This window comes from Myripristis murdjan, chromosome 10 (assembly GCF_902150065.1).
Source record: "Myripristis murdjan chromosome 10, fMyrMur1.1, whole genome shotgun sequence".
NCBI lineage: Eukaryota > Metazoa > Chordata > Actinopteri > Holocentriformes > Holocentridae > Myripristis > Myripristis murdjan.
Window position 1 is genome coordinate 15,179,805 of NC_043989.1, and position 17,862 is coordinate 15,197,666.

A 17,862-nucleotide genomic window follows, 5' to 3' on the forward strand; every position below is an offset into this window, starting at 1 on the left:
ATCTCAAAGCCAAAACTGGCTGCTCCAGACACCCATGGTTATTGACTCAGTTCTTGGGTTCAGATTTGGATTGGAACTTGAGCTCTGGAGCTGAAATGAAGCTGAAACCCAGGCAGGGAACCAACAAGATCAGAGGATGACACAGCTTGGCCCAAAGATCACCATAATCCCGTGTCTGCCTAAGAAAACACCATTAATGCACTATTTATGTTTTCCCCTTCCCCCCCTGCCAGTTGAGAGAATTTTTATATTGCACTTGGCACCATCCAAGACAACAGTAGAGGAAAATAAATGCAGAACAAACCTCAGCGTAGAATTTGGGAGACATGTTCCCACTGAGCATTCTTAGCATCGATGTCAGTGGAGCGATTGGTGTTGCAATTTAGCTTTTGCTGCACCCGGATAGGCAGATTCCAGCTCTGTTACTGATGTTGCTGTTTCAGTGCTGAGCATCACTGAGACAGCTGAAAAACTCTAAGTAGGATCATTCAAAACAGCACGTTGAAGACTGAACACACCACAGAATGAAGATTGCTGTAGATTACTCAGAGTCAAGAGACTTTCCCGACTATCTGACCTCATCAGTTCACAGCGATTATGTTGCATTTATTGATCAGTAGGCCATGACTAGCAAGAGAGACTTGAGCCAAAGGTGCACCAGAAAAACACACCATCTCTTTTGACAGAATGGTGTTGAAAAAGACCTCACAACAGGGAGCAAAGCAACATGTGGTAGCTATCTGTCCCCCTGGCGTGCTCTGCGATGCATTAACATATAGGTGATCCAGTGTTTGTTTGTGTGTGTGTGTGTGTATGTGTGTCTACTGGCATGCTCCTTTTTTGCTGGTTACATGAAATCACTGTTAAAGAGTGGGAGTTACCCCAGTGGTGCTTATGAAATTCTGGCCCTGGACTGAGAAGAAAATGTGTTTTGACATCCAGTTTACCCCTCCCTGCACCTCTTACACTTCCTTGGTGTAATTTAGAAATTCCTCCAGGTTTGATGGATGCTGTGACAGGCCGGGGTTACAGCGTGTAATGCATGGAGAAGGTGCGTTTACATTAGCGCCGGAGTTTCACCCCAAAGGCACTCCTCCTCTGGCACGTGAACATCACATGTGCACACATACACACACACACACACACCGTCGCTCTCGACCCTGTGCCTGGCTCGACCCTGGGAACCGGAACACCATCTCCCCGATGACATCAACAACAGGGAAGCCTGCAGCACATATCCGGCTTATTGGTCGAAAAACGCATGCAAGGAGCACAATGTTAGTGCCAGGCCAAAAGGTCTGTCTCCCTGTTTAGCAACACAACGAAAGTAGGGAGAGACGAGTGAATGTCAGAGCCATGATGGGTGGGTACTTCCTCCCCTCTGTGTCCCTGTGCAGGAAACTGCTGATACACAAAGAGGGCCACAAGAACGGATGGAGGGAGAAGAAAAGATAGCAAAGGCCTGGCGGCATTTTGTAGCTGATTAATTCACAACTTGCATGCTCTGCGAAAACCTTACCAAACCCTGAAATTAAATGGAATTACTGCACATCCAGTATGCAATCAAGGAAGCACTCATGTAGATTTAGTGAAAGAGCAGTAAGATTTTCCATATTAGGGCTGAACATTGGATTAAATTAGTATTGATTTCAACATGATGGGTTCCTGAACCATTGCCATATTTTTTTTTCAGTCATAGCCTCAGTGGTATGATGTTTTCTAAGAGGTGCACAGAGAAAAAGGGAGGGAGAGAGAGAGGCAGACAGAGCTGAGGGACTGGCATAAGACTCACACAAAGAGAAGGATGGTCATGTCAACAAGCAGGTCCATTAGGTGAGCTGTCAGTGAGTTGGCGGCGCTGGTGGTGCTGTCAACATTTCTGTCCGTCTGCCACTCTGCGTTGCATTCTTTTGATTGAAGATTTCCTGCCGATCCAGAGCCTTTCTGAGAAAAAAAAAAAAAAAAAGATCCTGACAAAAGCCTTTCTCATGTTTCAGCTATGTGCGCCGGCCAGTCCTTATTGCAAAATAAGCCCCGACAGGGTGATTCTTTGTTCGTTTTGACTCTCAATGTGCATCAAAACGTTTTGCTCTGCTCTGCTCCATGTCCGCTCCTGAATCATCCTGTCGGGGCTTATTTTGCAATAATGCCCAGCTGGCTGGACATCTCAGCCTTGGGAAACTCTGAAATCTATATTGAAAGTTGCATTGGTTTGAATTTAACTGGAGTAAAGATAGACATGGCGCCCTGCTCCTGTCTGACTTTACTGTGCTTTCTTCTACCGCTGGAGGAGAGAAAGCTGCTTTGTGTGCTTCTTTCTGTCCATCAATCTTACTTTGTCTGTATGTGTCTGCCATGGTTTGTCACGGTTTCCATGTGTCCTGGAATATCTGGGCAACCTGAAAATTCAGAGGAGTTTTCTTATCATGGAAAACACATGGGAGAAATATTGCTCCCAAGGCTCACAAGAACCATAAATATAAGTTATTAAAAAACCTCGGCTGAAACAGCTTACTCCCAGATTCTCAAAGTGATAATGGCTTGTCCAAATTCATCTGTGGTTATAAAATACACTTAAATATCCTGTCTCTGCATTATGAGCCATAACAGCAAATGGCTTCTGTCTTACTTTGAAATGATGCCACTGCATTTAAATTTGAACAGGTTTACGAGCTAAATTTTGTCTTTGGGAATCTTATTCAGTAATATTATCATGTGATGGGTGGTGCTCACACAGACTCTGCCATCTGATTTAGATTATTAGTTTACAATAAGTTGAGATAGTTCTGCACAACATTTTGTTGTGTTAACCATATGGCACTTTTGATTGTGTATAAGTGGCCTGTTACCTGTGTTTCCCAGCGTGGTTTTACCTTAGTTTGTTTATTATGCCGAGCACACTTAATAAATGACGGCATTCACCATCAACCCAGTCTGTTCCTTTCTAGCTGCATTTGGGTCCTAACCTCCAGACCACTCTCTCAACAAATATACTGGAAAATTGTTAAAAAGAGAAGAAACCTTGTTTCTCTGCTCTCTAGTAGGCTGTCTGTGATAATGTTTCTTAAACTCCACCAAGGAGGTGAAACCTCTGGCAGAGATTATATGATCACCCCTGTTGATCCGTCCGTTTGCTCAATCTGTCAGTGGGATAACTCAAAACGTTCAGGACAGATTGCACAGAACTTGGTGGGAAAAGTGTGAATCAAAGATGTGAATAAATCAATCGACCTCAAGGGGGCGTGGGGATTTGTACAAAGGGGTGTAGTTTCTAGGCCCATTTGCGTAACATCACAAAACTTGGTGGGATTGTTGGTCATGGGTCAAGGCACTGAGCACCTTTTGACAGTGAATGGCTGAACGAGACATGACCTATGACAACTCTGCCTCAAGGAGGTGAAGCTTAGCACCTTTGTTTCCAAATACATTCACAAAATGTCACAAAACCCGGTAGGGAGGTTGGTCATGGGACAAGGAGACAAGGACCAACTTTTGCCTCCTGACTGGCCTAAAGGCACATGCCTTTTGACAAAAGCATTTCCAAAAGGGGCGTGGCTTGGCACAAATGGGACCTTAACTTCCAGCTGTGACCATATAGGTCTGCACTCTGAGTGCCTCCTTGTTTTACTTTTTTGTTGTTATTTAGGCAAATTCCCTTCAGATTTGTGCTCCTCTGCAGGAAGGTCAGACAGGGGATCAGCTGAGAACAACGAGGTCATAGAGATGAGTAACTTGCTCTAGGACACTTGAGCAAGACAGGGCGGATACCTGCTGACAAGAAGGCATGAACCCCCTGGTCCTTCCGGTTCGGCTTAAAGATGGTCTCTTAAACTATTAACCCACACTGAAGCCCAAAGTGTATATGTGGCCTGCAGGGGAAAATGTTAAGTGTTTGTATGGCTAAGAGTCATTAACCTGCTGTGCCTACTTGCAGTGTGTTTATATGAAATAGCTGCTTGTACACATGTGAATCTCCCGTTCATCTCTCTGACAGCGGGGCTGAGCGTCGTCTCCTAATGAAGCCTTCAAGCATCCCATTACTGGCCAGCAGACAGCATAATTGGGGACACAAAGCCATTGGTTGTGTCTTGATCAGCAAAGAAGCCTTCTTACCTTTGTCACACTGACATTTCACTTTGACATTTCACCGCTTTCTTTATAGGGTAAGAAGAAGAAAAAGAAGAGCAAGAAGAGAATCCTGTCAGTCAGGACAGCGGTGCGATGAAACCTTGGCGGCAACAGCTTGTTTTTTCTGGCAGGTCTGATAGCTAGAGGGGAACAAAGGAAATAGTGGGTGCCCCAGCCAGCCAGACTAAATACACAGGCATTCACACTATGTCACTCAGAATCAGGAAGAGACCGTGCCTTTTACACAGCCCTGAGAGTGGGGGTCTCCTCCAGTTATATTCCCCTAAATGTTTTTTAGTGGTCATCCCATGCCGGCTGGGTCTATAGCTGAACAGCCTCCTCCCAGCCACGGCAGCTCTTAAATCTGCTCTGGGCAAGTTAAAGCTCCCTATACTCACCTTGTTCTCAGGCGACCCACGGGTGTTGCTAGTTAAGGCTTAAAGATGTTTGTCTGTGTGTGTGGGGGTGTGTGTATGTGTATGTGTGTGTGTGCATGCGTGCTAGAATGTGTGTGTGTGTGTGTGAGAGAGAGAGAGAGAGAGAGAGAGAGAGAGAGACAGTCACGCCAATCTCAGCACCCTACAGAGTCTCTGGCATGCATTCACTTGCAATATAAACAACACCCCGAGTGCCAATATCTCTCAGGTCATATTCCCAGCATGTTGCCAGAGCGATACATGGCCGACTGAACTCTGATATCCATGTAAAAAACAATGAACAAATGTCAGAGAACAACATGATTAATTCTTCATTTCAGTGGCATTCACACCCTTCAATCTCTATAATGGGAGCTGTTCAAATCAAATGCCAATCATGCCTCAATGTTTAAGCAAAATCAAGAAGAGTGTACAAAAAGTCTAATGATCATCTGGGTGACAATAAAATCATATCTGATACTGAAAACACATTGGCAAAGCTCTGTCTGTACACTCCAGCTGAGTCTGATTTAAGCTCAGTTTCACAAGATGTGACATATTCCCAGATACAAGAATTTGTTTTGAGATCCGGAGGTTGCACAAGTGATACTGTGAAGAAAGAACAGAGGAACATCCATCTTTGCACTTTTGATTTTTTTTTTGTTGGGGTGGGCGGTGGGGTTGAGACTTAAGACATCATCAGGAGCTGGGGAGACATCTGCTTCCGATCTGTGCTTTTTTTTTTTTATTTTGTCTGCATGCATGTTTTGTGTGTAGGAGGATTATATGTGCATGTATGTTGGACCCCCACAGGGCCTTAAAAGCAACTCACATCCACTTAACTGAAAAAAAAAAAAAAACAACAACATGAAACTTTTAAAGCCCTATCCCTTTGGCTGCAACTACAGGTACTATATCCCTTCAACAATTATGTATACCTTCCTCGCCAGCACCACGGATGCTGTGGGAAGTTTTTGTGCGCAGACAATCCCAGCAGGACATCTGCTTCACATTTACCTGTCTTTGCAGGTCTCTCTGGATACAGTATATAGCACGATAACCAGGGATGGATGGGAGGAGATGGGGGTGGAGGGTGCTTTTTTGTACAGTGTCATGGTGTATATATGTTTTCACCCACCAGAAAGTGGTAAATGAATGCAGCTGGGTGTTTGGAAAAGCACAGTATGTGTGTGTGTGTGTGTGTGTGTGTGTGTGTGTGTGTGTGTGTGTGTGTGTGTGTGTGTGTGTGATAGGGTGATAAATGTGGGATCTGTTGTCCACCAGCACACAATGGAGAAAACCGAACAAAAGCAGAAAAATATTGAACACATGCATGCACAAAAATGTGCACACATACAAACACACGCACGCACGCACGCAAATCAACACACATACACATACATGACAGTGTAAACAAAAACACAGACACGTTTTTTCTGAAACTGCTTACATACCATGAACCTTGCAGACTTCATGTCTCCACTCTTTTAAAATACTTAATGCTAGAAAATCTAATATTTGTTCAAGCTCTGTGAAGTTAGCATCTGAGTTCTGTAAACCTGGCAATTAAATGTGAATTAACCTATTTAGCAAATTAGAGGTTAAAAATGAAAATAAAAAAATTTTAAAAAATTGAAAATGACCAAAGTCAACATGAGGTTAAGATCCTCAAGTATCTTTACGGCAAATTACAGATTACAAGGTCTATAACAGCCATGTTAAAGGGTGTTGTTCACAATAGTTTCAGACATGACACAGCTAAGAACCTATTAATCCACTAATTACACAGCATTAAGCAGACCACACAAGAGAAGCAACATTATGGTGATATTCAGCTGGTCAGAACTGAATGTACGGTGGAATTGTAATAGGAATGAGCTGAGATCTGCAGTTATAAGTTAATTAGAGGAACTGAGTGCTCATGTGTATCAATGGCCTGTATTGATGAGGCAGAGGAAAGCCAGGGTCAGAGACGGGAGCATGCACGACCATGCCAACAACATGATTTGGGTTCTCTTTACTCCACTCTAGTATGGAGGGGCGGCTTCCTGTGCACATAGTGAGGATAACAAGCAACCCATTGTGTGTGTGTGTGTCTGTGTGTCTGTGTGTGTGGAATTGGAGGGTCTAGGACAACCCTGATGAGAAGACTGTGACCAGGTGTCATGTGATGGGTGGAAGCGAACACAATGGCCACTTGAGGGAAAAAAGCAAACAACATTAACCCCTGTCAGTATCTCCTGTATCCCCTCACCCTCCCAAATAAACAGCCAAACATCCCCAGAAGCTTTCTGCAGCCACGTAACAACTATAGCCTCAAGGCCCTAATGCTCACAAATCTGAGCCAAAGCATGAGGGGCTTCAGCTTTTCACTCTTCAAACATTCACTAATACATTTTTTTTCTGATATCTACCACCAAAAAACACACAAAGCTCATGCAGTATACACAGTATTTCTTTTTCAAAATTTGTCTATGAACACATATTAATGTCACTTTCTGAAATATTAGAAGTAAGCACCTATGTCTAATCTAATTCTTAACCTATTTTGATTGGTTATTAATAATACCTTTAAGAACAAAAAGAGAAAGCAAAGTTTACTGAGAGATAAACTCCTTCTTTTCTTGCTTCTTTCTTTGACTCAAATCTTATTTTGGCTTTGACTAAGTTACAAAAGAGTGGGAGCGGATGATGAAGAGAAAAGCCACTGGTGGCACCTCTCTGTCTAAGTTGTGCCAATCTGGACTGCAACCACATGAGCAACAATAGACGGTTTGCTGGGAAATACATACAATTTGGAAGATTTATAATGATGCATCTTGCACCACAAAGCCAAGATCCCAAATTGTAAACTTAAAAGGATGCGTGACTGTACATTTTGCTATATTATTTCCCATTGACTAGACCTGCCACATTGCGGAAGATTGAGAGTCTAACAGCCACACTAGTGGTTTGTATAAGAGACTTAATTGCATGGGTTGTCTGAGCAAATGAGTGAGGAGTGAAATGGCCATGCTTGAAGGCCTGTGTTGTTGGAATTGGGGCTGAACATCACGTTTATAGCGGTGGGAAGATGTTCACACCAGACAAACTTTGCAGAACAACAAAATCATAAAAATATGGCACTTGCCTTGCTTTACAGCAAACATGTGATATAACATGGGGAAACATGGTCAGCTTTTAAAGCAGAGCAGCTCTAAACTGTGTGCCTCTTCTGAAGCACTTTAGTGAAGTGATTTTGTTATTAAAACCTTCCCCTCGCTTTTTCCGCTTGGCCGTTTTGGCCTGCACGCAGCTCTTGGCTGCTGTAGCTCTTGAGAAAGTTACATGCCTAGCAGATATGTTCAATAAACTACATACAGGCTCTGCAGATGAAAAACATAAATGTCTCTCTGTCTCTCTCTCTGGCATGATCTATTTTTGGCAGCAGCGACAATTGAATGATTGCAGAAATACGACTGGAGTAATATAGGTGGCAACTGGTTTCTTGTTGTGTCCATTACCTCACAATGCTCATCACTTTGATCATGAAAGTGTCTTTTAACCTGATAAAACTGAAAAAAAAAAAAAAAAAAAATCTTAACTTGGTAAGATAAACTTTTATTGTAAAGACTTCGTCACAGCTAAAAATAAAATCAAATCAAAGTGAAACAAAACTTCAACCCCTAGATCACATTCAGTGTTGGGGAATGTAACATGTAATTAAATTACAAAATAATTGTAATTGTAATCCAGGGGGCAGGGTTAGGGTTAGGGTGTTAGGGTTAGGGTTAGGGTGTTTTCTCTGCCTGCTGCCCAGTGAGCGCTGGGATGGGCTCCAGCACCCTCTGCAACCCTAACGAGGATAAGGGGTTCGGAAAATGAATGAATGTAATTATAATCCATTGCAGTTACCGAGAAAGAAAGTGTAATTAAATTACATTTACTAAAATGTTGGTGATTACAAAGGGGTTACATCTGAATATATTGATATTGGAATACAACATCATTCTGTTGCTTTGCATCTTTTCACTGTGCAAGAATGTTTTCTTTTGGCAGATTTACAGACAATGCAGGCCAGCGAACAATGACAAATTTAAGTGCAACACCATCAAGGGTAGATTGGCTTACATCTGAACAGGCTTCAGTCATTCAATCATCGCTGTTTTTGATTTGCTGTCTTGTTTCTGTCACGGCTGGAGGTTGGTGAAGGACCCAAATGCAGAAGCAATGAGGCTCGGAGCTCAGCAACCAACAAAATATTTAATAAACTTACAGGAAACGCAGAAAACACAGGGAACACATGGCAGCAAGGACAAACAATGAACCAACAAGGAACAGCACTGAAAACAGGACTTAAATACACAAGAACTAATGAGCAAGACACACCTGGGGAAGGGGCTGGAGCACAAGAAAGGAGAACATAGAGGACTGGCTGAGGGAAACAGTACATACTTCTGAAACACTACATACTTCTGATTTGTTTTGGTGGTTGTGCTTGAAATTCAAAACATTCTGATTTTAATTCAAATTATACTGAAGAACTTTTAATAAAAAATTTGACAGCCAATGTTGAGGTTGTTGTGAGGTTTACATTGCTTGGTTTAAACATATGTTTTTAGGACTTTTCAGCCTTAATGTCGAGTTTGCAACATTTGTTGTAGTAATCAAAAAAGTAATGTATGTAAATGTAATAACTTGCATTACTTAGATGAAGTAATTACAATAGTCACATTTCTTATTACATTTTTAACAGGGTAACTAGTAATCTGTAAGGTATTATATTTTCAAAACTAACCTTCCCAACATGGATCACATGACCTGAAAATGATGAACAGCCTTGCCATCTATACAGCTGATTTGAACTTTCATGTTGACAATATTCTGAAGGTTTCTCCTTGCAGTTTTATAAATGTAACTGATTCCTTTGATTTCACTCAGCATGTTAAGGGTTCCACTCATAGTCATGGTCACAGCCTTGGCTTACATTTCACTATTAAAAAAGCTCTTTAAAAAAATCCCAAATATGGCCAAAATCCTGAATTTCCAACTATAATTCAAAATGTGTTCTCCAAAGACCTCCAGATATAATTCAAATAATAAATTATAGTGCTTCAAGGGCACTAACAACATACTGCCAGTTTAAATGAATTGAGTTGTCAAATGTTCATTGTCTTGTGTTTAGTTTCATCCCCAGACTGACTGTCGAGAGAGTCCCGTGCCAAACCTCAGCTTTAGTTCCTCATTGGGAGGCCAGATTTGTTTACAGTGGTCAACCTGGTCTGAGTAAATTCTGACATCTTTTTCAAATGTCGTCCGTATGTGCGATGCCTAACCAATTTATCATGGAACCACAAAAGCCTTCAAACAGCCCAATGCATTTCACCCTAATCAATAAATAATGTCATTTTAAGTACAGAAAATCCTGACCGCTGGAACTGGGATACTACCAGCATGACCCAGTTTCACTGAGCCATGTCCACTGGACCCTGCTACAGTGTATAAATGAATGTAGTAGTACTACATTCATTACAGCCTCTTTTGCTTTTCTAACCCACTGCTTCACTAAACCTCTAAATCCCCCCCTTTTCACCTCACTGATTCACAAGGACTGTGTCTGCCTCTCTTGTCTGAGGAAGACTCTCAGACTGAGATCGGCAAACAGATTCCACTGCCATTACTTCTGACAGCGAACAAAGGGCTTTCTGTTTCTGTGCAGCGTGTTCCCCAAATTCCGTTTTTTGTCAAACACACATTTGCTAGTGAACTCCTCTCCTGCAGCTGCACAATATGGCAATATGTACAGACTATTTATGCTATGGATTGTGACTGCAAAACCACACTCAAGAAATCAAACATTGTGAAAAAAGTGACATTGATCTGCGTGAAGAGCCTGCCATTGAAATATTCTCGGGGTTTTGAATGAGACTTTTGGTCATGAGAGCTGTCATTGTCCATGAACCAGACGTTGAGGTGAGGGTCACGGTTTGGACCACAATAAGAGGGGAGCTATATGGACATGCAGCACTCCATTTTGCTTTCTGTGCAAATACCCATGAAGTTTATGCTCGATTTTCCACTGAAAGAGAAGGGGGTTTAAGGTCATGTCTTTCGGAGAAAGAGAGAAGCCCGCCTACCAACTTAAGTTGCTTGGCTGGAGAGAAGCCATGCAGGAAGAGGGACGGACCTCCCGATGGCCACCAATCTAAAAAGCCGGGCAGCAACTGCAGAAGACGTCATGCTAACAGCATTTAATTGATTTGACAGAGTTCATCAGCTTATGAAGAAATTATGAAGAGTATGCTGGCAGAAATTATCATTTAAAGGAGATGGGATCAAGAGGTCATTTGAGAAATTAAAGAGAGAAAGGACCTTTTGTCCAGAAAAATCACTGAACAAGTTGTGCAGTAATGTAATTCTATGATGAAAAGTGTGATTTTTTTTGTGCCCCGATACATGGAAATATTGAAAGTTATTTTGTATTTATGTTAAATCAAGTCAGTTAATTCTACTAACACTACTGAAAATTGTGCTTTATAAATGTTTGAGGTAATATGTTGTAATGTTGTTAGTTTTTGGGAAACAGTTGACCTTTTTCCCAGCAATCAATCTCCGAGCAGATATTGTGCGTAGTTGTATTCTGATGGACTAATAGTGGCTTATGCCTGTGTAAATTAGACTCCAGTCATTCTGAATCAAGGAGACAGTATTACATGATATTACTGCATGTAATTAGGGTTAAAAAAGGCACAAGACAGTTAAACCTGAGCAGAAAGAGTAAAATCATTTGAAGACGCACTCAAATGATTCCGTGGAAAACAGGGACTTTGGCAAATACCAGAAGGCTTGATATGATTTGGAAAGTGATACGGTGATAATGTTTTAAAAGGCAAACACACTGAGGATCCTTTCTCTCTGTGTGCGTCACAACACGCAACTCAAAAGAGACCAAAATAACACTTGTGGACTAAAATACTCTCAATGGAATACACAAACCCTGTAGTGGACACTGGAGCACTGGTCACAAGTTTCCTGTTAGGCAGTGGAGATGAAACAGAGAGGGAGTAGGGGGTTTTGTAGAGATGGGATAGAGTGAAAAATGGCGAGGGGGGTAGACATACTGGGAGAGCGAGTGAACAATCTAGAGCTGCCATTGGTCCATAGAAAAGCAATCAATAATCACAACTTAATGTTCGTGATGCCGTTAGTCTTATACATTTGCCCTGCTGTGTAGGATGATTGAATCTAAGTTACAGCCCTCGGTGTGTATGTGTGTGTGTGTGTGTGTGTGGAAAAAAAATCAGCCAACTATGAGGTACAGGCTGGCAACTCTTGTTTATTGCTCCCAAATTACTTTATTCTTAAATTACACAAAACAACAGTTCACTCCCTCCAAAATGGATCTTTGCCAGGTTAGCCAATACATGTATCACACACAAACACACACACACACACACACACACACACACACACACACACACACACACACACACACACACACACACACACACACACACACACACACACACACACGTAGGTAATCAGCCCCACCTTGTGACAGGGGGTGGACCCAAAGTTGATTGTATTAAAGCACATTAAAAAGTGTATATATACTCAGTGGCCACTTTATCAGGTCAAACTGTACAGTCTAAAGCAGTTCAGTGCAACAGTTCTGCCATACATTCTGCCTTTTAAGAAAGTTAATAATGTTCAGTTTTTGATGACATTGTAAAGAATATGTGAATTTAATTATTTATTATTTAAATTTGATAAAATTATTTATTATTAAGGTTGTAGTTTGCAGAGGTCTTGTACTGGACTACATTATATTGAGAGGTGTTTCTAATTTTTTGTCCTTCCTATTTATATACATGAAGGGGGGCAGAATAGTGGAAACAGCTCTTAATAAAATGCAGTCCAGTACAACAGCACCACTAACTATGAGCTCAATGCCAAACATAAATTGAATGAGCACCTCTATTACTGTGACAAAAAGAAAACCTGAGCATTATAGGCAGCAAAAAAGTAAACTTTATGGTACAGTAGTTGAATTGGATCGTATTAGATTGTACAGGTGTAATTAATAAAGTGGCCATTGAGTGTATAGACACAGTATTTGGTAATCCAATTCGACTGAACATTATTAAAGCATATCAGGCCATATTTCAACATTTTCAATTTGTTTCTAAACATTACTATGGCCAAATTCCACATTTCAACTCAAGTGTTGGACTGCGAATCTTAAGTTCTGAAACTTAAAAGGAGTTTATCAGATAATACAGAGACAAAATGACAAAAGCAAAAAAAAAAAAAAGTACCTATATACATCATGGGCTGGTCTGCATCATTCCATCCTATATACAGCATACTGACACATTCATAAGTAAGGACTAATATCAAACTCTTTGTTGAAGTAAATACGTTAGTAAGAGGTTATCTTTATTACACCTGTTTGATGCCGATGTGTCTTAACGTGGAGACACTGTGATGTGCACTGCCACTGAACTTTTTCATCACCATTTGTGATTGCACTTCTGTGCTGTGAGATGCATGTTTTTAACGTCCGTCTTGTTTTTCCTTTGTGAGCATGGAGATTGCATTAGCAGTTGGACATGCTATTTTTTCTCAGATGTTATTCCTTGATGTTTGTCTTGTTGACCCGACGTGCACATGCTGCACGTCGGGTTATGTCATTCAGAGATGTGTGTTGGCTTTGACTGCAGGCAGTTCTGAATGCATAACTCTGTGTATGTAGGCTACATGCAACACGTGCATACACACACGAGCATACACACAAACATGCATGTTGGAAACAGAGCTCTGGCCTCCTTGTGTCTTTCATGTCTTGTCCTCAGATAAAATACTTTACATATATCACAGCACCGAGAGGTAACTGTTTGAAAGCTGTAAACCCAGCATCATGTGACATGCTGGCACTACATGACACACAGCGCCCTTGTGGCTGCCAACCCTGCTGGTCTATGATGTGGGACACCAAAAGATAGCAAAGGGACAAGAAAGGCAAAACATCTGATGTTGATGCGTCACTCTTGCCCTGAAGGGAGTGCTTGTTTTGTTGATATTTTTACAATGGTTTGTCTTTCACTCTTAAGTTCTCATTAATAACTTCCTGTGGTGTGACCCTTACAGGCAGTAAATCCCACACCAGGTTGGACAGATAGGGTGAATGTACAGGTTCTCATCTCTGTGTTGGAGCTCCTCTTCGATTCAGGGTGACAAGACCGATGTATTGTTACTTTAAAAAAATGCCTTGGGTACCTTTAATTGTTTTCTATTGAATCATTTCCTGTTGTCACCTCTGTTATGTTGTAATGGCATATGTTATCAAGTTACATTATTGTAAACATGTTATGATGTGACAAAGTCTTCCATTCATTATTAGCAAGCCGCTCAAGGCTGTACATAAATTTACATGACATCAAAGCACAGTGTGCTTTTTTTTTCTTTTCTTTTTGTCTCTGTTTTCAAGCTTTGGGGAGGAGTTATTGAAGGCACAAATATTGACTGACCTTTCTTAGATTAGGAGATTAGGAAAACTGAAAATATGTTAATATGTCAATTCTAATCCTAATTCTTTAAATCTGAATGATATTCATGTTTAATGAAAGAGCCAGGGAACAGGGCTTATTTACAATTCATTCTAATGCATTACTTTGATAACAGACTCTAGAATAAGACTGTTATTTAAATAAAGGTGAGGCCACTTCAGAAATAAATGACATATATGATGGCCCTCCAAAACGAATTTCAGAGGTGGATGTAACTAATTACATTTACTCATGCAACTAACTAGCTGTGTACTTTGTGTACTTGCACTTTTTGAATATATATTTTTTTAAGTCAGCAATCTTAGTTTAACTTAAGCACATTTTTGCTTGAGTTTTGTACTTCACATTTTACATCCATTACAGAGAACAAATGATCAATGACAGATTGTGGAAGCTTTCACAATAAAAGCTCAGTTAGCATTCACTTCCAGACGCCCAGTAAAAGGTGCACAATGAAAAACAAATACACATGCAAATGCTCAATGGAAGCGAGGACCATTGAAACTCAACTGGCAAAAAAATGTGCTATGAATGTGGAAAAAGGGGAATGAAATCAGTGAGTTGGCCTGATGATGAGAACCATGTAGACACTGCCACCATATTATGCACTTATGCCACATTTGCAAGTTGAGTCTAGAGGGTCCTTGCTTCAGTCAACCCTTAGCAGTTTTGAGCAATGCACCTTTAAAAGAATCTAGTTTGAATCCTTTTCTATCTTCATGGAAAAGAAAAGTAACTCAGTAACTTTTACGGCAATTACATTTTAAATGACCTAATGTTTTCTTTTACTACAGTAGATTTTTACAGCAGCACTTCTACTTCTATTTGATTAAAATGTCAGCAAGACTTATGCCAAGACTTGTAGATAAAATATAACAAATGGCATCAAAATGTCATTTGCTTTTTGTGATGACGTTGTGATTAATGTAAAAAGTCCACTATAACAAAGACTTGAGTGGTGTGAATTGTTTTGTTTATTATATTTATTATGTTTACTTTTTTGAACTAGCATTCTCAAATGTCATGTTTATATAATCATATTCAAGGAAACATACTGGCTAAGACATAAAGAGACATGAAGCAAAGACAGATGATGATTTGCAATTGCAAACAAGAACCAGTTGTTTTGTGCATTTGTTTTTTTTTTTTTTATTTATTTATTTTTATGGGGAGTGGACCAGTTTTGAGACATTTTCTTCTGGCAATATTGCGTATAACTGGTGGAGGGGGTTGTGTGCTCAATCTATGAAATATGCTGCAAATCTGATTGAGTGAAAGACAAAAAAGAACATGTTTGTGCTTAATTGCGTGCATGCATGTGGCCCTGTGTGTGTGTGTGTGTGTGTGTGTGTGTGTGTGTGTGTGTGTGTGAGTGTGTGTGTGAGTAAATTCGAGATGAAAGTCATATGACAAGAAGTGAAGTCACATTTTTGGTTCATATTTACCATCACCCTACAGTTTCCACCCTTCCTTCCACTTTTTGGTCAAACTGACCTGAACATCAGATCCGGGACATAAATCTGTAGTTTGGTATCTGCTCAGTGAAAAAAAATGTTCTTGGATATAATCGTCACAAAAAATAAGATGAGGCCTTTTAATTTCAGGTTGAAAAAATAATTCATTTTATCATATTTATTTTAGTGAAAATTTAGTGTCATTTTGACCTAGACACAATAGCAGGGATAATTGAGAGAAATGATTACTTAAATGCAGTGGAGGACACTGATATTAACAGGGCTACAGATTATTTTCATTGTTGATTAATCTATATATATATATATTTTTTTTTTTTTGTGAAAATAATGGTAAATGCCCATTGCAAGTTAGTAGAGCCCAAGTGATTTCTGAATTTTTTTTGCTTGTTTGTCTAAAGTTTTGATCAATAGCCAAAAATATCCCAAAAGTTTGGCTTTATAATGGTAAGAGACAAAAAAGCAAGCAAATGTTAGTATTTGTGAAGCTGTGAACACATTTTTTGGTGTTTTTGCTTGATAAATGGTTAAAAAGGTAACTCGATTATCAACATTTTTTTTGATTCGATTGTATTTCAGCCAACTAAGCAATTAAGCGACACGATTTTGACAGGTTTGAGTGCTAGATATAAATACTACATGCTTCACAAACAAAAATAAGCAGGAATTAGCTGGGGACTTTCCTTTACTGCCTTCACGGTCAGGAATGGGGGGGCATCTCCACTGTCAGATATGTTAACACTGCATCCACAGAGGCCCATCTTTAAGATCAGTCTGCTGTCCAGAGTGAAACAAACATCTTTTTGTGTAAACAGAGGAGGGAGAGGATCATGTGCTTGATATTAACTGTTTAATAAGTAGTAATACAGTGGCCTTCTATATTCTAGTTGGCAGTGTCGGCCTCAGCAGTCTAGCCCCTCAGTGGACCGTACTGTCACTCTGTATCCTTGATTACCTCAGTATGCTGAACAGGGTGGCTTTATAGAATGACCCACATATATTCTCAGTCTTTTTTCTGGGTATATAACACATTTCAGTATTATAACACCTGACTTCTATGAGATTCTGTACCACTCAGGCAGGAGCGTTTCATGACTGATTCATCCTGCTCTCTCATTCTCCTCCCAAGCTTTGTTTTAGAGCCACTCTGCTCATAAAGACAGCAATTCATTATTTTCCTGTCTGTGATAAATAGAGAGAAAACCGATCAGCAAAGTCACTGTGAGGACGGACGATCTCTGTGCAAGACTGACACCCAGTGGAGACAGTCTGCAACTCTTCATACATCGCAACAGTGATCCTACAGGACAAACAACACATAAGATGGATTATTGATTGAGATAATATTTAATAAAGGAGCTCCTATTCTAAAACTTGTAATACAGAGGTAAGATGTACACCGCAACACAATACAATTGAATGACTCAAGCTTCATGAACACATGAGACACGACTTACAATACATTCATACATCACTACACATTTGCATTTGTGGTGCAAAGTTATGTTTCTAGTTTTAGACTACAGTGCATTTGTTGCATTGACACACTCCGCTCCACTCACTTACTGTCAAAAGATGATTTGGAGTGTGTGAGCATATACACATTTAGCAACGTGTACAATTTAGAATAATAAATACTCAATTTGAATGTGAAATTCAATCCTAAGACTTTGTGTCTAGCTGATCAGACCACTTGCCCTTGTCTGCCTGAAGCTTTTGTCTTGTTTTTATATCTCATCCTCCCCTTCTGCATCTTTCACCTCCTCTCCTTCATTCATGTTTAATGAAGGTATACTTTATCCTGAAATCTTTTGTTAAAGTCATTCAATCTGACCTTCATGCCTACTTCTAATTAACTGGCCTTTAACTGGCTGTTTTCGCCTGAGTCCGGGCCTGCAGCGGGAGTGAGCGGGGCTGCGTGCACGGTGCTGCCCCTGGTGGAGTAGCGCAAGGTGGACATGCGGCTGCGGAAGCCCTCTCCAGAGAAGAAATAGAGCAGTGGATCAAAGCATGAATTGGCTGCAGCCAGGCACAGCGTCACCACCACAGACTTCTGCATGGCTAACCGCTCTTCACAGGAAGTGTCAGACCGGGCCAAGAAGCTGAGGTGGATGGTGCGCTGCACGTGGTACGGCATGAAGCTGATAAGGAAGGCCAGCATGACAATGACGATCAAACGGATGGCCTTGCTGCCTGTTTCCCGTTGACGTCGGGCGGCATGGTTGCGGGACAGTAGGGTGCGGATGATGCCGGCGTAGCAGAGCAGGATGATGAGGAAGGGCAGGACGAAGCCCATCA

The 17,862-nt window shown here is 40.8% G+C and overlaps 1 protein-coding gene across 1 annotated transcript in view; it reads right to left on the bottom strand.

The window, feature by feature from the left end:
* Positions 1 to 16,937: 16,937 nt before the first annotated feature.
* The window catches only part of cysltr1 (cysteinyl leukotriene receptor 1), a 4,092-nt gene continuing 3,167 nt past the window's right edge, over positions 16,938 to 17,862 (bottom strand). Inside the window, exon 2 of the mRNA XM_030062131.1 lies at positions 16,938 to 17,862. This exon is cut by the window's right edge and continues 611 nt beyond it. Within this exon, the coding sequence (XP_029917991.1) occupies positions 17,417 to 17,862 (446 nt within the window). The 3' untranslated portion in view covers positions 16,938 to 17,416.